Below are 26,763 nucleotides of genomic sequence, written 5' to 3' on the forward strand. Positions count from 1 at the left end.
CTCACATCATCGCATTACACACAAATTCCTCAAAATAGTGTGGGCTGATATCCTCAGAGGCATGGATGAAGATGAAGAAAATTGTCTAGATTGATTTTGTATGTCTGCTGTTCATGTTCAGAAGTTTAACTGTAACATATCTTGTACATTCAGAGGGATTTAAATGCTGAGCTATATTTATAGGTACCAACTAGTATTTCCTAACTTGTACTGAGGCAATCTATCATGCACACCACAGTTTATCTCATTTGATCTTGAGATAAATGATAGAACATTGATCAAACCTCGCAGTCATGCTGTGCTATGACCAACACGTCACTCAGCATCTTCAAACAGCTATTTTCGTTCACCAATTCCGCTTCTGCTTGTCAGGAACATGATTTCTCCACTTGAGGATGAAAAGGAAAATTAAGATGTTTTTTTTTTTAACAGAAAATGCTTTTTGACATATGCGGTATAAAATGAAAATAAAACTGGGGAAAATGTCAGTAGATTCTACACTAATGGCAGAACAGTCAAGATATCTCTCTGCTTTGAGCTTTTAGCATCAAAGAAATTGCTGCTAATGTTATCTTCCTGAAAATGGGACAGCAATTATCCAAGTGATTTATTAAAGTAAAGGACTTTGAACCATTTTACGGATTTCAAAGCTCTTCAGAAGTTTAAGTCTGTCCTTCTGGATGTCGTCAGTGATTTGACCTCGTGAAAACAGTCACGTAATAAAGAAATTTCAAGTCCACGTCATGATTCTTCAGCTTGTAGAACCACCTATAAGCAGCAATAACTTGAAGTAATCATTTGGGCCTGTAGAGGCCTGTTGAGTCTGAGGTGTAGCTCTTTGGTATTTTGTAGTCTCTCTGAGCACTGCACAGTCTCACCTTGGCACATCAGCTCCTGGGAAGATTGGCAGCTGCCTTGAATGTTTTCCCCTTGTTAATAACCTTTCTCAATGTAGAATGATGGTTTGAAATCATCTTATAAACCTTTACAGATTGATGGACAACAACAATATATCTTCAAACAGGAGAATGTAGTTAAAAATGGACTATTGTATTTTCTAAGAAATGTTGCAGCCATTTTTGCTGAAGCAATAATTTAACCATCAGAAGCGAAGCTTCAGTTGAGGGGCGCGTCAGACTGAAGATCTGAAGGTCCCTGGTTCAATTCTGGGTTTTGGCAAGTACTACGGTTCATTACGGGGAGAAAAAAAAAATTCACAATTTCCTTCAGGATCAGTACAGCATCTATTTGAAAGGTACCTTTGATCCCTGAATGGCAGTGAAGCTTTGGCTGAGTTGTTACACAGAAAAGTGACTTGCAATACATGATGAGAGCATGAATTGATAATTTTAAGATAATGGGACTCATTTTGTAGTGATAACAACTAATGTATGTCCTATTTTTTTGTGATTACAGGTTAGTATTAAGATATTTGTTCAGCCAGGAAAAGTTAGTTTTCCCATCAACACGAACAGTGGGATCTCTTTAAGGGCAGCTACTGGCTGACATGGAACAGTGTTGGTTAACTCTTATCTCTGCCCACAGGTGCCACTGTCTGGGCTGAAGATCACACATTTACTGAAACTCAGAGCAGCAAACAGAATTACACATGCAAGCCTTGACTTCATGTTTCAGATCCTCCTACAACTGCCATGATAAGGATAAAGTAGTCACTTTGTGATGTCAAGAAAAAAAAGCATCAAAATCAATGACTGCAGGCAAATTCTCTCTCGGCTTCTGTACACACTTCAAATATTAAACTCAAGTAAAATGCTCAGCTTGAGTAACACAGTGAAGTAAACACAACTGTATTTCATGTTGACTTACTCTTAAAAGCAACATTACAGTCAGTGTGGGTATCAACATGCAGGCCTACGGATCGCTGAAGCCACTCTACACTCTGGGCCTCAAACAGCCTTCAGTCAGCCCAGCTGGTGTGTAATTTCAGCTGTTTCATGTCATGACATCCTTCGCTTATACCCTATAGACTTGCTACTGTACGCAGAAGATGTCCTGTGGTGTTGGGATCTCACCAAGACAATATTAGAAGCCAACAGTAAACATCATTGCTGGGTGTTTATTTATCTGCGAGTGACAAGGTTCTCGTAAGGTCACAGGAGTTCCTCAGGTGGGAAACACCACCTGAATCACCTCTTTTTAATGTTGAAATGACCACATTCAAGTAAATTTGACTTTTTAATTAAGACAGCTTAGGACTGCCATTACCTTAGGTTCTCCACAGTGTTGTCGTCGTTGTTAGGACTTCGCTCTTTTGGGTTGTAACTGCAGTTGTTGTAACTGAGGCTTGATGGAGCCACTCTACCAGTTTGGGTGTTACAACTCCCAATAATCCAATAACATCAGCAAAGTAGGAGAGTAAAAAGTCTCTGAACAGTTTTGGATGGGATGAAGCTTGAACTTTGTCACATTTGTGCGTAGCAGCGGTGGTGAGAACCAGAACCAGAGGGAAATAAATCAGCTTTTCTCTGCAACTGCAGCGGTAGGAAGTCCATAAAATACTAATCCAAAACGTAAGCAAAGTTAGGCTGAAGTTTAACTAAACTAAACACAAAGAGAAACACACAGCAAAAAAACAAAGACTCAGGTGAAGAACAAAGGAAAACCTGGAGCAAATATGCTGACAGACAATAATGAGCAAAACACTGTGGGTGTAGCAGTCAGTAAAGGGGGGCCTGGGGTGAAAGCAGATGTGAAGCTAAACTGACTACACAAGGTGGCGGGTCCTATTAAATAAAACAGGAGGTAAGGCTGACTAAGATGCCGGAGGTAAACCAAAGACTAAAGTTACATGAACATGCAACTTCAAAAGTTAATATTACTAAGAACAGAACAAAAACTATTCACTAAAAGACAAAAGTCCACAACAAACCGACAATCAGTGGTGTGACATCACGGACTATCCCCTCCTACCATCTAATAGTTGTACATTATCACAGTTGTGACAGCTTAATTTAATGCAGAATGTAAACATGCTTCAGTTTGCAGAGGAATTTAACAGCTTTGGAAATGGGGAAAGTGTAGTATTCTTATCATTTTTAAACCTGCTTGATAATCTGTCTGTCAGTCTGTCTGTCCTGGATTTTACCTATAATCAGCATTGATTGTCTGCTACAGTTTCTTACACTTTCTTACAGTTTCTACTGTGATAGATGCCTTCCTTTATCAGTCCAGTGCTTGAGGCATGTTCTTGTGCTGCCATGATCAGATCCTTTGGTCCTTTCTTGCCCCTGTTAGGGTTTCTGGATGCCATCTACTTCCGCTAACTGATATGATAGGTCTTCCGAAATACTCTCTTTTCCTCTTTTGTCTTCTGTTGCCTGGGGCTCTTTCATCGGTTCCTTATGAATGATGATCTTACTGACAGTTTCCTCGATGTTACAGGAACAAACTCTCACTCCTCGCTGTTCTGTTGTTCACAGAGCCTTAATGTGCTGAATTTTGGACTTTTCCCATTTCTAGCATTTTAAAGGCATTTTAAAGGCATGGTTTATTACACATAAAGCTGAGGGTAGGTCTGACTTAACTCCCCGACTGACAATAAGTCAAGACAATCCAGATATTTCCCTCTCAGCATTAATTCTACAACACCCACACAAGAGAAATTAGTAATTTTAAGTCCAACAAAAAGAAATCAAATGCTTGCATTTAGAATGTTTCATCCCACACTGATGTGTTGAACGTGTGGATAGTAGTGCAGGCGTGAAAAATTACAACTTGGAGTAAACACTGATGAGAATAAACGATTATACAACTAACAGAGATCCCAGAGAGAAATCTAAAAATGTACTTCCAGCTTTAACATCATGTGCCTGAAGCGCACAATAACAGCAGGGATTCACTATTTCCTGAAATCCAAATATTTTTGATTACCATTCTACAAGATACATTTTCAGATATGAACACTGTGGGCTTTTTCCTGGGTTCTCCATGTCTCTATGTCATCTAGCAGATTATGTGATAACTTTGCTAATACTGTAAGGAATAATATTTTTATCATGGTCAGTGGGCAAGCCTTTAAAGTTCTCACAAGATCATGATGGAAGGCTTTTCTCTTGGATTTGTAACCTGGCTGATTAACTTTTGGGTTCAGTTCAAGGTGATTGGTGGGCAGAAAGAAAAACTGGGATTGGTGATGTTGAAGGAAAAGTGCCCACCATCTTGTATGAGGGCCAGTAACTCTCCTGCTAGAACATTTTTCTAATTTCTCAGCAGCAGGAGATATGACAAAAAAAAAAACATATCCTCAGATCAATAGCTGACAGCTTTGTCCCGCCCTCTGGCAGCTAACTCAGCCCTCTCAGCTCTCTTGATCATAGTTTCTAACCATCTTCTTCATGGAGGGTGCGCTCCACACAGATATACCAAATGTTTCCATCATTACTGATGCAGCAACATATATGAGCTCAGTTCTGGGGACTGACTAGTGTTACCATTTGGCACACAATTCCTAAAACTATTCATTTTTAATAGGTTGCTATGTTCAAACTTTTGACTTGTACTGTATATTACATCATAAGACATAAAGGCCTGTCGACAACATCTTCCTGTGTAAAAATGACACCATACAATCCATGATATCCACATTAAATCTGCTGTCTTTTAAAAATGTATCTACTCTAGAGAACAAAAGGTGGTATGCCTTTGGTCTTCTGCCCTGCTCAGTTTTTAGCTGAGCAGCTGTTTGGTCAGCACTTTGTGTTCTTGAGCAACTCACAACCCCGTGAAATTTAAAGCATATGACAGATTTGAAGCTGGTGCTCAAGTAAAGAAAAAAAAAAGTGAACCTCAACAAGACATGACCAGAGCCTGTGCATTGTGGAGAGCTGTTGTCTTTTTCTTGATATTAAACATTAATCAGGAGTTGAAAATAACAGCACTAAATATTTCTATATGATTTCAGTAAATACAGAGTTTTGAACTTAAATCACCCAAGCATTGTCTCTGTTTCTATAATCCCACTTTGGAAGCTCGCTTTTCATTTCCTGAGCTTCTACTTTGTTTTTAGATATTCTATCAAACTGAATTTGCTAAACATTTCATATGATTTAAATTGTAGTAATCTCATGGCACTTGTACTTCTTTGATTTATCGAGGAATAAATTAAACTTCTTTGCATCAGATAAATAAGTAGCTTGTACTTTTATTTTATACTTCTAAGGGTTTAGCCTTCCATTTCAGTCCATTTCTGAGGAAACTATCCATGTTCTCAGTTATATTTTCTTAACAGTAGAAGTTTTTTTCTCTGTTCCTCATTGTTATTGAGTTATTTTCCCAACTAAACCTTTCAGATTGGTTTATTTGGTTTATTTTCATTGTTTTTTGTTTTTTTTTATTGGCTCAGTCTGTTTAAAACGACCCATCAATTCCCTTAAGGCACATCTAAGATGGAAAAAAAAATCTAAAATAGAATGAAGTTGTTTGCTTTGTTTTATCTCCTCCCTCTCACAATAATCAACTCACAACCCTTCATACTTTATGTGTTGCCCTGCAGGATACTGACACCAGCACTGGGGACCACTGAACAAAATAACTCAGATATAAGATGGAGCTTTATTCATCCCACAAGGGGAAATACAACAGAAGTTGTTATTGTATGTATGTATTTTCACCATAACCAGTGTGAAGTATCCGTCTTGCATCAATGCAATAGCATTAGACCTCTGGTATTAAAATCACAACACGTTGTACAAGTAGGCTACTTCTAAATTTGACATAATTAATTAATGAATTTATTGTTATTATTTTATTTTTTTAAAATATTTAATTGATAGGACTCCAAATGCCTGACTGCCATCTTAATTTGGAGTTCCCACACAGCTGAACATTTCTTGTATCACAGGATATGAATACTAAAGTAGACTACATTTACTGTTAATTTGGGCCTAAATTACATTTTAGGTACTTTATTTTCGTGTCTGGAGTCTCTGCTTTATTCATTTATCATTTTTCATTTTTTTACTGTTTACTTAAAAACTTGAGGTGCTCAACACTTTTGAGAAGTGGATTCTTTTTTTATTTTGCAGCACGGTGTCTCTGCAGCTATAAGCATGTTATTTTTCCTCCGGTTAACAAAAAGCACAAAATGAATGAATGAATGAATGAATGAATGAATGAATAAATAAATAAATAAAATAACATATCATAAAAGGGCTTCATACACATAAGCGCTGTAACCTGTGGAGGGCGTCTTGTCACAGTCCACAGCTGCTGACACGCGGGGAGTCCCTGCAGCCAATCACAGCTCCACTTTAAACAGCTTCATAAAGTTGCCTGTGGTTTTTTTTTTTTTTCCGCTTTTTGAGTTCGTGTTCGGAGCAAACAGACTTCTAATCTTCCGTCTTCCTCTCGGCTTCAAAGATGTGGCCGAACAAACCAGCTTGCACAACACACGTCGGCTCAGAGTGAGACACGCGAGCGGAAAGAGCGTGCTGTATGAAAAGAAGATGTCTCTGTGGCGCTTCTCCATCGCCATAACCCTCGGCCTGGTTTGGTATTTTTCAGACTGCGGTCGCTCTCTGACACAGTACTTCATATGTTTCCTCTTTTGTGTTTCAACTCCGCTGCTGTTTGGAAACCATGGGCGAGAGAGCAGCACTCAAACTGATGAAGAGACGAATGAACATCCACTGCAGGTATTCGCCGCTTTCTGTGTTTGCGTTGCCTTCACAAGACTTAAATGCTTTTAACTAGTCAATGGTCACATGCATTTGTGGATCAGATGATGGCTTTTTAAGCACCCGTACTGCCTGTGTTAATTGCAGGGAAGTGTGTAGTTTAACTTGCCATGTTCTTAAGTGCAAAGCAGTGTTCTCATCTTCCCTTGTTTGCACACATTTTTGAGGTGTGAGGCAGCAAAAGTTGGAAAGTATCAAATGTAGCCCGAGGTACATTTTTCCCCCCTACTGAGACCTGAACAACAGGTTTGCAAATTGTAATCTGCAGCCCGTCAGTTATGATTGATGCTGTACATTCAGAACGTGAAGGAAGGCTCACATTTTATTATCGAAATAGAAACATGCTTGCACAACAAAATGTCGAATAAGCTCTATCAGACTCATTTGGTTGGGTTGGATCGACATAATCCGTTCATGTTATGTTCATTCAGCAAGTTGTTATTTTTGTTCAGTGTTGTCTCTACTGTGTTTCCAACCTCTGCTGTTTTGTGTTCCAGGAAACTGTCCAGGAAGAGATGTTTGATTTGATTGATGAGGGTCTGCAGCACTCTGAACCACCAGAGTCTCAGTGTCCGCACGTAAAGAAGTCTCTACAGCAAGGTGAGGGCCACACAGCAGGGCAGTATTCGGGCGACGTTGATTGTGCGTGTTAGAAATGCTTCTCATGAAGCCTGAAGTCAACGTTAGAAGTCACAGTTCTGCTCCTGATATCAGGGAGTGTTTTGTCATCAGCTCTGTTGTGACTTTAGGGTCGAAACACAGTTTTGCACGGACACAGCTGCGGTTCCTACTCATGTTACAGCAATAAGGAGGGGCTATGAGGCACGGAAAGGGAGGAAAAACACACCCTCCATACATGAGCTGTATATGAGTGTGATGTATCACACAGGAAATAAGCTGCAGGTTTTCCTACACCATTATCAGCTGTGTTTGCTTTGCGTCTATTTTGTGCAACAATAATCCATTTGGCTTCTGCTGATCACAGAGCTCTTAATGAGATCAGTATCTTTGTGAGTAAAATTGTATTTCACTCAGTCTCTTGGCAGCCTGAGCTATTAAACCAAGGGTATTATATGCTTTTCCAGTAATGATTGGGTTGTAAATTCATTTACATATATGGTTCAGTTTTAGACGCACATGAGTAACGAACCCTTCAGAATTCAAATCTCCGTCTAAGTTTAGCACTTTTTAAACTTCCTTCAACTATCGTGAGCTTTCTGGTTTATATTATATTTTAATTTTCAGGAACTCAAAATCCATTTTGTTGTTGTGGTCCCTGAAAATGTTATTGGAGAGAAGAATGCAACTAAAGTTTATTTCTGCCATTAAAACACATAATTTTGGAAAAAATGGGATGAATATGTATTCATTGCAAAGTTCTTATGTTTCAGTCCAAAAATTAAAAAGGACATATTCTGGTAAAATTACTTGAGAGCAAATAATTGCGTGTCTGAAGTTACTATCAACTCAGAAAAAGACGACCTTTGCATTTTGTTTTGTGGCCCATAAATCTAGAAATGTGTCATTCAGTGAACCTTCATATTTGGAGGCCCCTTTTCTCCATATCTCCACTTAGCTTGATTTTTTTAAAAATAATGCTCTACCTGTACTTTGTTGAATGTTTTTAATCACAACAAGGAAATCTGACTTCTTGTTCTTGAATTTTCTTGACCGGTCAGAAGTCATCCATTTGTCATTGGATGCATTATTAGTATAGCACCATAGCAACCATAATAAAACAATCATCAGGGAGATATTCAACTTATAAGCCACATTTTTAATGTCAGCTGCTAAAAACTTGAACAGAACACAGAGGAAAGGAGTGACGGTGAAATCCAGAGTTTCTGGCAGAGCAACAGAAATGTGAATCCTTCTTATTGATCTGCCTGCAGTTTTGACATTCCGCGGTGCTGTTTTAATAACTTGGGTCAGTTCAACACGAGTTGTGACAAGATTGTGCCTAAAAGAGAGCTCAGTAGCTGACCAGCTAACCACGGTCCAACTGGAGATGAGGGAAATCGAAGTATTTGAGAAGAAAAGTGCCAGTCAAGTATTTTTCTGAGGTTTGGTGTGTGGTCTGAGATCTCATTCTGTTTACTGGATGCTCCAAGTGTTATTGCGTACTGCAGATCTAAAAAATGACAGACCCTGAAGAAGGGATGGTGGAGTGTCACTCCACGCCCTGAAATGAATCTACTTGAATAGAGGTTTAAATTTACAGAAGAGAAAGAGTTGCTATGGTGGCTCTGTGTTATTTAATCAGAGCATTTCACAGATATTTAATTTTGGACTCAGGAAATTGTGTCAGCTTGTGAAAAAATGTGTCTCCTTTAAAACCACAATTATTATTATTTTTTTTCTACATTTGTGAACATCCTCTTCCATGCAAACAAAACAACTCTGGGCCGTTGGGGCATAAATGCAGGACCTCTGGAGATTGTCTGCACTGTCTGGTAGAAAGTCCTGTGGGACATCTGTGGATAAGGGTTGTTCTGCTACAGCTTGTGGATGCTCAGTCAGATGGGGATCTGGGGAGTTTGGAGGATGGTGAACAACTGTTTCATGAGCTGTTTCTGTGCATCTTTTTTTTTTTGTGTAAATCTTCATTTAACCAAGAGATGAGACTCTTGAGATTCAACAGCATCCTAGAAAAGACGAGCAGCGGCTGAAAAACAGCAATAGTTGCAACAATACACACCAAACGTACTTGAAGGAGTATTAAAAGAAATTGGTCGAATATACTTATCATATGCGATGAATAAGAAAGCCATCAGAAATAATCAGAGATCTTTGTGATGTGGCAGGGTGCTGTTGTTGCTGTGGGAGACTACTGTTGTCAGGGAATGTGGTTGCCATGAGGATGGGTGCTTGGTGTGCAGCTATGTGGTCGTATGTGTCCAAGTATGAATGCCAGGACCCAAGGTTTAATTGTAACCCAACAGATAACTGTATTCTAACAAGATGGTCAGTGTTAGTCACCTGTAAGTGGTTTTAATGTTGTAGCTGTGTGGTGTAGGAGTGTTTTTAACGTTAAATATTAAGAGTTCACAGCTTCAAACGTATCCATCTCCCAAAGTCATTAATGAGACACCACCGAAGCCCCACGTTCTCATTTAGTCTGTCAGTGATGTTTAAAAGTTATGTAGATGTTAATAAAACCTGCTCAGTGTATTCACAGATGAATTTAATCTTCATCTCACTATCGCCTCATGTTCAGGAGAATCCTGTCAAGTTATGCAGGACTTTTAAGAGGAGGCCTGAGAAAGGGCTTGAATTTTAAATGAGCTCCTCTGCAGTCTGTTAGTTTGATCTTCAGAAGGTGAGCGTGGGTGCTCAGTGTGTCTTTTTTTTTTTTTTCTATTGTGACTCACTGACTTTGTGACGGCTCTCCTCAGTGTTCGAGTGCGCCTACACTCAGCTGGTCGTGCCTTGGTACAGCGTCCCCGAGCCATGTGAGCAGCAGCCTCTGCATAAGGTGCTCAGCAGGGAATTTGACTTCATCATAGACCGCATCGTTGAGAGGGCCAGAGACTTTGATGTCTGCCAAGCTGTGGTGGGCTCCATTCGCATTTTGACCCAGCACTTGCATAATGCGAAGCAACCTGACAGGTGAGGTTTTTTTTCCCTCCTTTTAATGCGAGTCAAATCTCATGCCGGTGCTGTTTCAATTACTTTTTGCACTTGATAATGTACCTGAACTCTATCGTTGCCTCATCACTTTTTTATAATCTATGAAAAATGAACCATATTTTGGTTCACACCATGATTAAAGACTACAGCATCTCTTACATCTGCCGTGAAAGATGCTTGGTAGATGAGTGGAACAAAATATTTAGAGCTTCTTAACGGCTGGACTTCCCTGTGGTTTTTGATGTCTGTTTCAGACCGCTCTTGTTCAGCTCCAGAGCAGAGGAGATCGCAGTTCTTAGGGAGTTTTCTGATGCCCTGCTACGCAACCTTTTCCCCCAGTCTCTCTGGGGGCTAGAAGTCAACCGCTGTGCCTTAAATGAGATCATTGCCTTAAAGGGTAAGGAAGCACTAAATCAGCTCTCTACAGTAATGCTGTGTTACATAAGGACTAAGCCTCTCTTGACTTCTTTTAAGAATGTGAATTCTGTGTAATCCCTTATTGTCAGTGGCAATGTAGAGCTTAGAGATGAGTTTTAGGTTATATAAAAGAATGGATACTCTTGCAGAAATCCTCCAGTTCTCTTCAGAGTTTTGTCACTTTTCTTTAAAGCAAGGAATAAAATGTTTTATCTCATCTCGCTGGGGAGAGGATTTTGACATTTATGCATTGTGCTCAGCTACAGTAAATGATCTTTCCAGGACTGTTGACTGCCCTGGGGTTTGGTGGTTAGAGGGAGCTCATTTTTGGCAACCAGATGCAAACCTAAATGTTTAGACTTGTCAACCTTTTTAGGACTTTACGATTACAGAAAAAAATGACAAATAATTATAATAATATCGTAATTTTTTACATTGCAGGGAATACAGTCGTTTTCTTTGATGCTGTTAGTTACCAGCGAGCACAAGTGTGTGTGTGTGATTCTTAATCTGAGGCTGGAACAAGGGCATTGCATAATATAAAGACTAGAGATGACAACTCCTTACCTTTAAGTGAAGTTTACAGTTTGAGGTCAAACTCGAGAGATTTTTGCAGATCAAAGAATAAGGAGCTTCTATCAAACAGATGACTGCTTGGCTCCGACTGTGATATTCTTAATAATCTCGCTCCTAATCACAGACAGGATATAAACTGTCAGGATAAGCAGAGCATTGAATTTGAATCCTTACAGTGCAATATTATCAATAGCCAACAGGGTCTGGCTCCAGAACGCTCTTTCCCTCTTTTGACTTGGTGTTGGTGTTGGTCAGTTTAGAACTGGTTCAACTTTAGATCTTTGTAAGAAGTGGAGAAAGCCACATAATTACATCACTTCAGACGTCTCTTCCACTTCATGTTTGAAGCCCCACGGCTGATGTATTCAGATTTTTATTTTTTTTTGTGAGACCACAGAAAAGAGAAACACTTTATCACAGTTAACCAAGGTCTTATTCTCACCATGCAGCTTGTAAATGCTGTTTTAAACAACAACGGGTGTTTTGTGCACGTTCTTGCACTGTCCTGCGTTTCCCAACAGTGAATCATATTTATGAATGACACCACGAACAGAATTTATGTGCTGTTTCAAGAGGGAATCTATAAATGCCAACTGGTGCCATTAAAACATCCAGCAATTTATTATTTATTTTTTAAACCTAGCTGCTAACGTTCAGTTGAAAGCAGTTAATCGAACATATCCATAAACATGAAGGATGACACCAAAAGATTTAACTTCAGAAAAATGAGGAACAACATTTTTTGCATTCCTCCACGTCACCTTCAGGTCCATGTTTTCTCTTTTTTTACACATTAGACACAACAATGAATGTCTAAACATGCTGATTGCAGAGTTTTAGTTCGTCTGGTTGGTCTCCATAACTCCACCACAGCCGTTGGGCGGCTCTTCGTTCTGGAACAGAGAAGATATGTTGCTGCTGTAGTACAGGTTTTCCAGGGAACTGGCATCAGAGCTTTGTTGTTTGAAATGGAAAGAACTGGTTTCTAAGTTTGTTGTTAGCACCTAACCTGCACTGGCACTACTTTTGGGGTAAAAGCATACATTTTATATTGTCTTCCAGCTAAACCCCCCCCCCCCCCAAAAAAATACATTATATTTATTTATTTAACATATATCCTGAATATTTAAGGACAGGTGAGAGCTCAATGGCAGACTTGACAGAAATATAATATTCATTATGATTTATTTATTTATTTATTTTTTTTTTTTAGGGCTCAAAGGTTATTTCTTATCATCTACTGTACAAGTATGAAGAAAAACTCTTAAGATGACTTCTTCTTTTTACTGTCTGTTTTTGTCTGTGAATTAGTTATGAGGCAGATCCATAGACATAAAAGTGTCATGCATGTAATGGTCTCCTTTATTGTTTCCATGCAATAATCCACCCACTAGCTTATCCAAAGAGCTCTAATTATTGGCATGTTGTATCTTGTATCATTAATCAGAACAACTGCGGTTCAAAGAACAATGTGTGGTTTTATGAGGGGCGGGTTTTATGCTCTGTATACAGCTAGCATGAGGTCTGAAAAATAACTGCGTTATGAAATAGTTTTGCGGTTGTTTTTAATTAGCTAAGAATTCATTTTTGTTTTGCGTAAAACAAAAGTGAAATTGAGAAATGTTGCATTCCCTACATGTGAAGATGGTTATTTGGCTACAGGCTTTTTCTTGCTGTCTGCTGGCTGTAAATTACTGTTTTCTGATATGACAAACTTTCCATATAACAAAAAACACTGAATTATCCTTAATGTCTTAAAAGTGTTTCGGCTACAAAATACCGATTCTTCAACATTATCAGTGATTCAGACCTGAACTGTAACAGTCTACAGAAAGTGAGAATATTTTGACTTGTGTTTTTAATTTATTGATTTATTTTTTAAAGTTAACCGTGGTGGCTGTCTTTCCAGGGTTGGGGCTGCTGGTGGATTGGCTGTCCAACCCCGACAACCTGAACCAGCTGGTGGTGAACCAGCTGGACAGCGTTACGCCTAAAAGCTCTGCGGAGGAGTTGCATGTCTCTGACCCAGATCAGGCTTCACAGGAGGGCGAAGGCGAAATCAGTGAAGTGTGAGTGCCTGTCATCTTTGTATCCTGCTGGCCTCAGCAAGTGTTAGTGAGCCTCGAAGAAATGACAGTAGCAGCCACCATCTGTGTTTGAGATTGGATATTTGAATTTTTTTCCCCTCTAGGTACTTGGCGGGAGCAGGGATTTCAACCAGCACAGGGATCAAGGGAAAAAGGAAAGGTGCGTTTGATTATTGAGTTGTTGCAACTCAAGAAAAAAAAAGCAGTTGTTTAGAGAAAACATGACTGTGTCTGCATTTCCTTTTGTATGACAGTTGAATGATTAATAATGTGTTGTCAGATATGTGACATTACAATTTTCCAAACCAGTCTGCCTTTCAATGCACAAATGGCTCCCTGTTCCTTTTGTTTGCTCATTCAGACAGCTAATTACACAAACTGCACGCTGAATGCTAAATAATTCCTGTACTGTCTTTAGGCAGCTCTTATCTCTTTGTGTGAAAAACAATCCAACAGTAATGATGACTGGATAAGAATAAATTATGTCATGTTGATCATGAACCCTTTGATACAGTATCACCACATTTTTGTGATGCGATGCATCGCAAACTTTGAAAATCACCAGTTTGTCATAATTATTCTCAAATTGTTTGGCTGTCATAGAGATAACAGTGACTGTCTGAATGCTAATCATGCTCACAGTCCTTCTCAAGTGTGCACTATACTGTGTGAATGGCTTTTCTCAGATGCTCCTCCACCATCTACTGATCTGATTCTTGGTTCACAAATCACTTCATATGCATATAGAAGAAAGGAATCATGTTCCCTCTACACTACGGTTAACAAAACAAGCCTAGAAATGACCTTACATTTATGTGATGTATCCTAAACTTCAGGCAACAAGTTAAAGGAAGGGTGGTCTAAATTTGTGGACAAGATGAAGTCCAAAAAAGCCAAGAAGAAAAAGATTAAAAAGATGGAGCAGGAGCTGATGATGAGGATAATGGCCATCCAGGGGGACGCGTCCAACGAGGACGATGTCAGCAGCAGGGAGGGCTCCGTCCGCAGCCAGGATGACTCCGAGAGGGTAAGGCTGCTTCAGATAAAGCAGTACATTAAAATGAAAATAACAGTTTGTTAAACCTGACACATTCCTCGATGCTGTTTTGCCAAACTCCATCAGGAAGACAGCGACCTGGACGACTATCTGGCAAGCGTCCAAGAGGACATGATGGAATTCAAGTTGTCTTATGAGATGTGGCGCGTTGGCTGCTGGGCTGTCAGCATCCCTCATGTGAGTTGGAAATATCAGTGACAGCGAAGAGTGTCCTGGAGGCTTGTTATCTCTTGGCCGAGGCCCTGTAAAAGCTTGTCCTTGGCTGCTCTGTTAATGTTTGAGCTGGATTTCTGAGCAGGGGTCAACTGTGTTGTAGGCTGACTGGGAGGATGAGAATTTTATCTTCACTGTTCACCTGGAGGAAAAAGACAGCCCCGAGAACTTGCAGTGGGACATCAAGAAGACTTACATGGATGTTATTTATTTCCGGAACAGATGGCAGGTAAAGGACTAAATGCTAAACACTGTTATGTTGTTGTTGTTTTTTTTCCTCCTTCATTACCACACTTTCATAAAAATGTGATACTGGCAGGTGTTATTGGAGTCTTTTCTTTTTTTCTTTTTATCACTGTGGGTAGGTTAAATGACAAACCCGTTATGTTTAAGTACCTGGATACTGTTTTAAAAACACTGGCGTCTCCTTCAAAACAGTGTGAGCTTGATGCACAGACGGGGAACATCATCATTATATAAGCTACTTTGGAAAGGTGTGTGTTAGATTGAATCGGCAGGAGGGAAACTTATCTGCCGTGAATTGTTTCACTCTGAAGCATCCGGGCTCGAAAATGCCTGGCAGCTAACCGTGTCAGCTGTGAGCCGTGGTCTGTTGCGTGTTTATTATAGTTTCCAACTGCTTTCTCACTGATACCTTCTCCTTTCTGCCTCTGCACTTTAGAAATAGAACAGCTGTGCAGTGAAGGTGCTACAGTCCTGCCTTGAAGGGAAAAATTACATGGTACAAAATGTCACAAACAGAGTAATTGATCACTAAAGAAACCCAACAAAAAGTATTTAACTTAAAGTTCATTAGACTATTAACCCCCCCAATTTATTTTTCAAATTTAGCAGATAAAAATAAATAAATCAATAAATGTTTTAACAAGGATGTTGAGGGCCTTTGGGCTCTCAATCACCAAGCTGACAGTCATCTGTCAGTGAACATCTGCATTTTTGGTTTATTTACCCCATCATCATTGTTGGATGTCATTGATTTATTTTTTTTTTTTATCTTTAGCTTTAATATTTATGTTTATACATTTGGCTTTTATCCAAAGCTTATGACTTGCACTCATATCCCAGGTAGACAGGTAGCGTAAGGGGGTCTTGTCTAAGGACCCCTACTGGAGGTAGTACCTTTCATGAAGGAGGGGAGGTCAGGATTCAAACTCCAGTCATGAAAGGCAGCAGTCTTACCACTACACTATCCATGATTCACTCTGAGTGGCTGTTAAACATAGCAAATGAACGTGCAAGAAGTGAGACGGCTGTGACAGCAGAAAGCTAATGGCTAACTTAACATGTCAAACAGTCTCTTCTCATTTGTCATCTTTAGTTCCTCAAAACAAACGACACTTTCACGATCGACTGATAATCATGTCTTGAGGAACCCGTTTTCCTTATTGTATAACATTTGTACTACTGACCCCTTGTGCACTGGTTGGCTATGACTTAATGAGTTTCAGTTATTTAATAATCCACACAGCAGTGGATTAAAATGTATCTATTTTTCATTTGACTAGAGAAGAGTTGTGCTAATTCCCTTCATCCATGCCTAAAGGGATAACTAACTATTGAACACACTCAAAGCTAAGCCAGTTTAAAAAATATTAATTTATTAATATTTTTGGGATACTGTTGAATCGTTCATTTTCCATAACCTCCCCCCTTTTTTTTAAAATTTTCTGTTTCTTTGCTCTTGTTTTTCCTCCCAGGACTCCATCAACCTTCCCACAATCCCTGTTATGGTGGAGTCGGAGGTCAACGATGAGGTCAAAGAAGAAGTCAGAGCTTCAGCTGAACGCTTTCTGCAGGTGACTGACTCTGAAAGACGAGATATGTTTGTAGTTAAACACGTGGAAAAACTTGAACACTTTGGCATTTTCTCTTCCAGGAATTGGTTTCTGACAATGTGATCGGCCACACTCAACCGGTTTTTCAGTTCCTGTGCCCACTTGACAAACTGCTGAATGAAGAGGTTCATTATGGAGGCGTGTGGGGCCTTCTCAGTGGCCTGGCTTACTTCCTCACTCCTGGCCAAGAGGAAGAAGAGGTAATGTTTCACCGCTGCTTTTCGTCAGGAGAACAATGTTAGATATATGTTAGAAAGCCACAGTTGAATTTTAAATTTGTAAAGAAATTGAAAAAATGATTTTGTATGTTGCACATTAAACCAGAGGGTGCAGACCTTTTTTAAAGGAAATATATGGCCCAAAAAGTTGCAGTTGGTACACCTTTGGTCAGGAAATAACTTGCATGTTTACTAGTGGCTTTCAGAACAGTTTTATCATCATGTTTGCACTCAGGTGGTTAAAAATGACCAGAAAACACTAAAGTATAGCATTTTCAGGTGGAATATTTGTAGAAACCCTTATGAAAGCTGTTGTCACTCAGAACAATATTTATGAGCACAGAATCACCTGACTGTGGGGACTGCATGACCATAGCTGTTAAGAGAAAAAGTAGAGGTTGCAGTGCCAAAACTTTGCTCCTGTTTGCATAGATGGGATCCATTTCCTCTACGTGCTTCATTTATCATGAATCTATGTTTGAATGAAGATAAACCACTGGCCACACGTCCAACTATTCATTTATCTAAGTCTATCTAACTGTAGACTGGAAGGTGGGATTGTTATCGTAAAAAAATGAATGGATAGAATTTCACAGGTTTTATATTGGACTCAAGATTGATGAAAAAAGCAGCATAATTGAAGGATAAAAATCGGGAAATTCTGACATCACCACAGATATTTTTACAAGCAGAACAGCATTCCAAGTAAACTGAACTTAGCTGGAATTGGTTGTCTGCTCCTTTTTAACAGTGTCATTGTAAGCTGTTATATGGTTTAGTGGCTGTTTTGCATTTTGAAAGCTGTTGCCTCGGGGTCAACTGTCACAGCACAATTGTATTATTTTCTTTGCAGAACTCTAACGTACAGACAGAAGTCCCAAAAGAAAACGCCATACCATCTCCACATCCAGAATTGACAGCTTTGCCTGTAGAAAACCACTGTAATTGGGCTGAGAATGGCACCGACAGTCCTGCTTCTCCACTCCCAACTATTGTTATTTCCCAGTTTGATTCTCCTCCACAAATGCCTGAGGAAGCAGAAGTTAACTCTGTCGTCCCACATGAAAACTGTTCCCAAGACAAATCGGAGGACTCGGATAATCCGTTAACTTCTCACTTTAAAATGATCATCAAAGGACTGGGCAGATCCAGATCACAAGAATCTCTGGCCTCTACGAAGACCAGCGATGAGGATCCCTCTGATTCAAGCCCGCACCAGGAGGGCACAGAAGGGCTGTCATGGCTTAGTTTCAATGCAAAGTCGGTTAAAAAGGAGAAGATATGTTTCAAGATGTCTGGTGGCTTAAACAAGGCTAAAGGAAAGGAGACACAGGGCACCCTGCAGAGAGGAGAGGACTCCCAGTGTCAGAAAGGCCAAGTCAGCTGGGAGCAGCTGGAGGCAACCAAAGCCATATTTGATCTTCTGAAAGAAATATCAGGTTTGTTCAGTCTTTTGAGTCAGACAGTATTGTCATGTGAACTTAACCTTTTCCAAACCATACTGCAGCTTTTGCTATTGATTTTTCCCTGGAGTTTTGACAGCCTATTGTTTTACTGCTAGTAAAAAAAAAACTCTGCCTGCAGAGACTTGAAACGAGGAAGCTAACCCTGCAGTGGTGATTTACTCATCATTAAGCAGCACGTGGTTCTTAAAGGTGAAAGCATTGCTTGTTTTTATAAGACCTGGGTGGTGCTTTGAGATGATAAAAAGACTGACGGCTTGCAGCCAAACGATATTATATTTACGATGGTGCTGTCATGCATTTACAGGTTCCTTAATGTAGAGAGAAAATCATTCAGGAAATGTGAAATATTAGATGAAAGAAGCAAGCTCTGAAGCATTCATCAAATAATCTTTTTACTGCAGTCGCATATTTTAATAAAAACGCAGCCTTGACAAAGAAAAATAAGATCACTGTGATAAATGGCCGACCTCAGGCAAACCTCAGGCCCATGTAGATAAATTTTTAGAATGAACTGAAATTAACTAAAATGAACTCGAGTGTAAATGATTTTCTGTGGTATGCTGTATCATAAAACTTTGTGGTAGTCTTCAGCTTATCAATACATATGACATAACATCAAAAGACTTTTCAGAGCGAGTCTTGTGAAAGTGTCATTCAAATTCTGTTCCTAAAACTTAGAAATAACCAATTCCCCTCTGAGCGCTTCACAGTATGTGCACCACAACGTAAAAAAACCTCAGCATGAATAAGGAAGAACACCCATCTCTGCAGCTTCAATGTTGCAGCTTCTCTCAGCTTTAGTTGTGAAGCTTACACAGTCTCAGCAACTTTCATTTACCTCTATAAGCTGCAGCAAATGATAAGGTGACAGATTTGATTCCTGTTAGTTAGCTAAATGGAGTAGCCACTTTATCTTAATAAGAGCTGGTTTCTGCTGTTACTTATTTAACAGACTGTAAATTGTTTGGAAGGTTTTCCGCCCACAAGTGGCAAAAATGAAATGATATTTCTTAAAGAGTGTTTTTCATCCTGCGAGAGGAACTCTGGTGTGTTCATCAGTTGTCTGGTCTTTGCAGGTAACTCCATCCTCATTAACATTTTTGATGCCATTTTGAAACCGGTGATGCCTATCTTAAAAAAGTAAGTTCATCAACACTCTTCCAAATTTGACAAATAAATTGTTGTATGTATTCTAATCTACAAGTGACTCATGATGATGTTCCTCTCCAGGAAAGTGAACTCATTCCTAAACAAGGTGCACCCAACGGAGGAGCAGATGGCTGCGTACATTGACACCATGCGTAACAAACTGTGGGCGCAGGTTCAGCCAGAAGCACCTCCTGCTCCTCCTCGCACCGATGAGGAGAAGAACGAGACCAGAGAGCGAGCACACAACCTCATCAACGCCCGATGTAGTTGCCCTTTTATTGCTCTTAAGTCAGACATATTCAGGTGATCCTTCAGTTAATAACCCGTCTAACGCTGATGTTCTCCGTGTAGATTCAAATTCTCTCGTCCTGAAGAAGACGGACATGGAGTCGGTTTTTAATCTTTTCCAGGACAGTGAAGAAAACAAAACCTTGGTTTATGTAAGTATTGCACTATTTCCTGTCATCGTACTCCCTGTGCTGAATCTAACTTTCATGTTTGTGGGTGTATTTATCTGTTTGTGTCTTCCCGTCTTTCATTACAGATGCTCCTGTCGTTTCTATTACGAGAATTTTTGCCCAGTGAGCATTCATTAAGTGTCAGCACTGCTGCTCTACAGAAGCTCTCCACCTCCACGAACTGATCTGTGAAGCCCTGATTGGGATTTTAGTGCGATTGTTTTTAGAATATCCAGTTATTTATTAACCATCTTTAGATGCCTTAAAATGGTTGGGACCACTTATGTGTCAATGTTCAACACCCCTTAGTGTCATTTTTACCTCAAACTCACTGTGAATATTTCCTTTTTATTTTTGATCATCCGTCAGTGTGGTCAACTGTGACTTATCAGTGAAACCAGAAACATTATCTGTGGGAACAAGCTTCGAATATTCCGCTTTTATTGGTAATCTCAGGAAGAGAAAAGTCATCTTTGTTTTATACTTAAAGTTTGAATATCACCTCTCACCTCTGTGTACAAAAATAATGCTTTTCTAAAATATTTTCTGTCACTCTGAGCACTTTTGTAAGGTGAAAGTGGGTGGTACTTGACTTTACTCAGTTTTTTTTTTTGTTTTATCTTGTAATTTGCAGTCCTATACATTTGTCAAATCACGAGTGCCACTCTCTAAGAAAACTTGAAGTAATGAACAAAAACTTGAATGTATTCCAAATGAAATATTTTGATAAAGGATTGTTTCGGTTATATTTATCTTTCCATGTAATAAAATTGAACAATTGAAATATATGTTTGAAAAGTTGTTTGCCGTAACTGAATTAAATGTCGGTGGCGGCAGCACATTTGGTTTGAATCTATGCAAAAGATGAATTTTAACAGGTTAAACTAATCAGTTCTCCAAAAAGAAATCCTGTTATTGGACTGTGAGATTTATGAAAGTAATTTAAATGGCTTTAAAATGATATAACACAGTCAGTGTAATTTCACTTGGCTGTAATTACATACATTTGCCAAAGAACATGAGCATTTTCCAGAAATTAACCACATAATTGGCATAGGAAAAAAATCTTTAGTTTAAATTATGCTGATTTACATTAAAAAGTAAAAATTTCTTTGTTAATTAGCTGGAGGGAAAAGTCCAACAACTCTGCAGTGGTTCTGTTACCCTTCGGTGAAAAAGCAGCCTGTAATATTCATGCTGTTTCATTATGAAAGGAGTGTAACAGAATTTATTACAGGATTATTTTCCTCCAGGTCACAGTTGAGAAATCGTCTGGCAGTGTAACAACATAAAATCATTCTTTTTATTCACTAAAGTTCCCTTGGTCAGGAGCGCAATGTTTCTTGAATGAAACTGGTCACTCCTTTTCTGGTTTGATCCAATCTATAGATCACATATTATCCAACCAGCCTGAAGGTTATGACGAAATTCAGGCTTTCGTCTGAGCTTGTGAATGCTCTTCTGGAGCTGCTCATGGCAAAGCCTCAAGTCATTTACTGTGGTTGTTGATCAAAGTTCACATTTAACCTCGTTAACGGGTGAGGAAACAATCTCACACAAATCACATGAGTGTCGTCAGAATAATGACTTTCCAGCTGTTAAAAGAATTGCAGATGCCAAGTTTCACCAGGTGATCATGTTATATAGTCTGCTAAGGGTCTGCTAATTGGGCCCCGAAGCAGTCACAATGGATAATGAAGTCAAGCGTTTAAAAAGGCAAACAACTGAATGAATGTTGCAACAAATCAAAATATGCAAAGTCAAAAATCAAGTTAACAATTGACGAGTTGTGAAATGAGGTAAGACAGTAACATGAAAATGTAATTGACAAATAGGTGAGCTATCTTTAGCAGTCAGGTTTCACATTTCAAAGAGAAAGAAAGATAAATTAGCCAAACAGTTAACCAGCTAACAGACATGCCGAGTATTGAGTGTCAAAGTAATGCAACAGACAAAAACTGTTCAGAGTAACAGTGCTGAAAGAGAAAACTATCTGATCAACACATTTCGTAGCAGATAAAAGATGTGTGGGGACGTTCAGTAGCTTGACACGGTGGTTGCTCTTAGCAACAGAATGTTCAACTGAAACCAAATGGAAAGGTGTCGGTGGTTGCTCCTGGCAACTGAATGTTCACAATCATTCCTTTTGAGTCAGTGTAACCCACTTAACCCACTTAGGTTAAAAAATGCCATCTGGGAAATCTTTGAAAATGTGGATACAAATGTGTAGCAGATAAAGAATATTTCCCTTTGAAGTCCTGGGTTGGAACAATTCTTTAAAAATGATGAAACAAGGACTTTTTCTTTTTTTTTTTTTTTGTATCACATTAGCAGAAACAGGTCTCCATAATTTGCATTTTAAAGTTCTGCTTGAAAGAGTTCCAAGTAAAGTTCAAGTGCAGCAAACATGTACTGACAGTAAGCAGCCAAGCAAACTACTGTATTTAATGTAAGGATAAACATTTTACAAAGCGTCAATAAAGGGTCCAGAAACTTTCACAAGGTTCAAAGGAACATTACCCAAAATGTCATATGAACTAAAACATAATTTCTCGATACAATTATCATTACTTGATGCGTTCATGATAGCAATATCATTCAATCTATTAAGAGCTAAGATCTATAAAAGCAAAAAAAAAAAAAAAACACATCCAAACAAGTAGGATTCTTTAACCCTTCCATATCTTCACTTAAAGAATAATTAATAATAGGAATAATTGTTTTTTAACTAACAGAAAGAAGATAAGATATCACTTCATGGTAAAAGTATCTACATTTGAAAAGGTAATGGAATAACATATACTCACTTTTAGCATCACATACCTAAGCAGCGTGGTAGAGGTGGTTCAGGTGGGTTTGATTTTTTTAAAAAGGATTAGGGATGTACTACATTGCCAGTCAAAAGTTTGGGCACACCTACTTGTTATTTTCTAGATGCCACAAACATTTTGACTGTTGTTATTCTCCATCAAAGGATCCTCGCAGAGGCTACTGTCACAATATGATAATTAATGAAAAAAAAATTGACAACATTTGAAAGTAAAATTTTTACATCTAAGACTAAAAAGATGATCACAACCATTTAATGTGGAGCAGGTCGTCGGTTCATGCTCCTCCGGGCCAGCAGGTGGCGGTGCCGTGAAGAGCAGCAGCAAAGAGCTCGCTGAGTTTCAAGATGTCTGCGCCCTGAAGGATGCTGCTGACGGCGTGAAGATACAGGGCAAGTGACAGGTACGATAACAAGGTTCATGTCGGTCCGACAGAGTTTACCACGGCCCTGATGGACCTGGCAGTGAGGTTTCGAGCTGTGTGACAGGCAGGGTTAGCGTTAAGTAAGAGGCTTGTAGCTCGTTGTTGTGCAACATGATAGTGGACACAAAGAGGAGCTGTTGTGTGTCACTTACAATGCGAGAGACGCGTTTTATTAGTCTAAGTGGATTAGTGTTATGTTTCCCGTAGTTTGATTAAATAAATCTATGACAAACCTTAATAGATCTGTGTTTGTTGTTTTTATTGTTTTTATCGACCCAAACGGGAACAAAGTCAAAGCTGAAGCTGAAATATCCGTCATTTTGGTTTTGATAATGTGACTGAATTCTTTAAATAATTTCTACCATATGAGTATTTCCTAATGGGTAAATTAGTATCCAAAAAGGGGACACAAAATTGCTAATCAAAGCACTTAAAATGTCCAGTTTATTGCACATAGTACAATACCAGTTAAAGACGTTGAGGTCACTTTAATGTCATTGCAGTCTATGTACACAATGTTGTGTCATTTCTACAACACAAACGCTTCCACGTTTTAAAGACAGAGTTAAAAACCACTTCAAGCTCTCCAAAGAGGATGATTTCAATGCAGGAAGTTTACAAAAAACATTGCAACATTTTACAAAGTTTTACATTGCAAAACGGATTAATGTGTGAGAAATAATTACTTTTTTTGTAGTATTTTTCATAAATGTGTGTGAGATTACTGAGGGCCAGTTCAGGATAGCACATGCAACAGTTACTGACATGTGAAAGCATGATGTCAGCTGTATGGTTGTCTTCTTCTGACATATATAATCAAACCACAACCACGTGGCCTTTCTGGTGTTTCTTCCCAGGCTTTTTAGAAATGTATTTGATAGTTTAAAGAGAAGAGAGATGGCAGATAGAGACAGACGCGATGCATGTATCAAATGTCCCCATGTGTCATGTGAGGACCAAACGGTGGCTGTTATTGACAGTGAAGTCTGAAGAAAGTTCGGTTTCTCTATATTTCATTGAGTGGCTGTGGCTCTGGACATGGAGACAAGCGTCCTTGTTGCCGATGTTCTCATTAGCTTGTGGGATTAAAAAAGAATGTGGTTTATTGTTTAATGCTTTCAGTGGTTGATGACAATACAAATGTGCCATATAAATGCAGTCCAGTTAACATTTGGCATTTGAATCATCTGTCAAAAGTCTCAAAAGTTGAATAATTGCTGTCGAAGTCCTCTGGTTTCTTAATCATCCCCAAAGGAGTCCATTATTGACACACATTCTGGCACCGCAGAAAAAGCACACACAGAGCTATTAACATCAACTCTGGCTTTGTTCCACCAGTAATTGAATTAAAGGGCTTCAGTGACTGGTACTATTTATGACACAAGTGGTTGACAAGAAGATGCCCATTGATCAACAATCGGTTTCGAATATCCTTCTGAGTATGGGGCGCACTTATTTCAGGATTGAGCATTTCATTGTAAAACAATGAGTTAAAAGTGTTTGAGGGGGTAAAAGTAATGATGGGAAATGGGAATAAAAATAAACAGTTTTTCTTCTCTTTACATGGCTGAGTTAGCACTCAGGTTTCTGTATCTCGCCTTATTTCTTGTGTAGTTCGTGGCTGGTCAATATCCCCTCTGAGAGCAGCTCAGATCCTCCACACCTGACTCGTTATAATTTTTAGAAAGGACGAGTGACACTAGAAACTGCTGAGTCATATCCTAGAAGCAGAGACATTTTAAATGAGGACATCTGATTCACATCCGCCCCCTGCTAGTTCTGGCGTCCATTTCTGAGTTCAGTAGGCATCTGCCTGCCTGCCTGCCTGTGTGACGCTGTTTTATATTGTTGATGCTCCCCCAGAGCTCTGAATGTGATGCCCCGCTACAGCCGGAGCTCAGACCCTGGGAGGCTCATGGCCTCAGAGAGTTCACAGTGTTTTCTGTCACATATCAGCTGCCTTCACACTTGCTGTATTCACATGTTGCCTGGAGATGGCTGTGATATTTGTTCTTTTTGTGGAAACATCTAAATCTGTTGCCAGATTGTTTTTCCTCCTTTTTCTCTTGGTGCATTGTTAGCAATTACAGGAACAATGAATTTAGCTCCTTCTTGCACACCCAGGCCATACAAATGATGGTTCAAGGTCTAAAACCTTACATGTCCTGTTGCGGTTTGGAAGATAAAAGCCTCAGGTGAGCTTCTAATTTACCTCTAGTCAGTGGTTTTGATGTGTTTTGTGTTCTAATACCAAAATAGAAACCCCTGAAAGCTATGTAGCCACAACACACACACACACACACACACACACAAAAAAAACTGCTTGCCTGCAAAGTGTATGAGAAATGATCTGAGATCAGCAATATGTTTTTCCTCAAGTACTTCTACTCCTGCTTATTCTTTATTGTTGGTGTTTGTTGATTTATTTTTTTTTTTTCAAGATTTATTCCAAGTACAGGCTGTTTATAGCACATTGTGTATTGCAATTCAAAAATGATGGGGTAGGGAAGTGTAATTCAGGAGAGCATGTAAAGAAAACAGCCTCCCTGGGAATTGATCACAGGGAAGCAGACATAATACATGCAGGGTGTTTTGGCTGGAAGTCATCGCTATTCAAGTACAAGGTCCTGGGTTGAAGCCCAGCAGCAGTGATTGGCCCTTGTGTGCTTCTCCAGTAGTCAACTTTTCACCCATCAGCATAGAAATGATCCAGGAGGCAGCTGCACTTTTTTTCTGTGCATCAGCTCTCTTATTTTTGCACTCAACAGCTAGCAGGAGATTATTTAAGACTATGTGGTTAAAGGCGTTACGTATAGCTGAACACTGTACGTTTGAAGTTGCTGCAAAATACATTAGAAGAGTGAGGTTTTTCCATTTTTTTTTTTTTTTAGCCGAAAGAACCCTGACTGTATCTGACATTGGACACTGATGTTGAACTATTGGACCTGAATTGCAGTTCCAGTTTGTCCTAAATGTGATGAGTGGGATTGAATTTAAGACTCTGTGTGAGCCAGTCGAATTGTCTCACACCGACGGGCAAATTACTGAGATAGAATAAGAAATCACTCTATATATTAATGGAAGTGCACGAGCATTCTAAGAAAGGCCGTTTGACCTCGTATAGGAAGCAAAATTTCACCAAATATCCTCCATTCTTACCAAGATAAGAAAACACTCCGCAAATTAAAATAACTTAAAATTTTAACTTAAACTTAAAATAAACGCATGATAATAGAGCCAATGATTTAACTGTGAATATGTAATTCACAGTAACTGTAATGTTTAAAGGATATAGAAGGCTGGCTCTGTGTTGGAGACTGCTTCGGAGCCCCTTGAGCTGATTATACAAAGAAAAATGTTGTAAAAGCTGCTCAACAACACTGCACGCCCTGTACATAATAAGTGATCGAACAGAGGATGGTCATCCCTGCACACAGCTACGACTACACAATTATGTTCTTTTGTGTTAGTGATGATTGTTGTTTTTTTTTATGCTGCATCACAATTTCCCCTTTTGAGTTTTTTTTTTTTTTAATCAGTATTATTTTTATTTTTCAATTTTTGCTTTGTGAAATGATGGCAAAAACCCTGAGGTTCCCAGAGATAGAAAAAAAATGGGTATAAAGTGATTTTGCAGAATTGCTCTCCAACATTAGGAAGCTAAGTGTATCTGCAGCAGCTGGCGTGCT

The 26,763-nt window shown here is 39.1% G+C and overlaps 2 protein-coding genes across 2 annotated transcripts in view; both read left to right on the forward strand.

Moving 5' to 3' along the window:
- The first annotated feature begins 6,331 nt into the window (after positions 1–6,331).
- Positions 6,332–20,554, forward strand: LOC140317948 (uncharacterized). Its single transcript, XM_072395519.1, has 16 exons — positions 6,332–6,653; positions 7,193–7,295; positions 10,091–10,304; positions 10,580–10,722; positions 13,228–13,387; positions 13,510–13,565; positions 14,242–14,432; positions 14,529–14,639; positions 14,779–14,904; positions 16,394–16,492; positions 16,573–16,731; positions 17,603–18,188; positions 19,292–19,355; positions 19,446–19,627; positions 19,716–19,804; positions 19,909–20,554. Exons 1-16 carry the CDS (start codon positions 6,465–6,467, stop codon positions 20,005–20,007), a joined length of 2,571 nt encoding a protein of 856 aa, XP_072251620.1. The 5' UTR covers positions 6,332–6,464; the 3' UTR covers positions 20,008–20,554.
- Positions 20,555–22,967: 2,413 nt separating this feature from the next.
- The window catches only part of mrpl11 (mitochondrial ribosomal protein L11), a 44,655-nt gene continuing 40,859 nt past the window's right edge, over positions 22,968–26,763 (forward strand). Inside the window, exon 1 of the mRNA XM_072395523.1 lies at positions 22,968–23,053. The gene's annotated coding sequence lies outside the window, so the exon portion shown is untranslated. The remainder of the gene's footprint in view (positions 23,054–26,763) is intronic.

This window comes from Leuresthes tenuis, unplaced genomic scaffold (assembly GCF_036924035.1).
Source record: "Leuresthes tenuis unplaced genomic scaffold, fLeuTen1.0.hap1 SCAF_11, whole genome shotgun sequence".
Taxonomy (NCBI): Eukaryota; Metazoa; Chordata; class Actinopteri; order Atheriniformes; family Atherinopsidae; genus Leuresthes; species Leuresthes tenuis.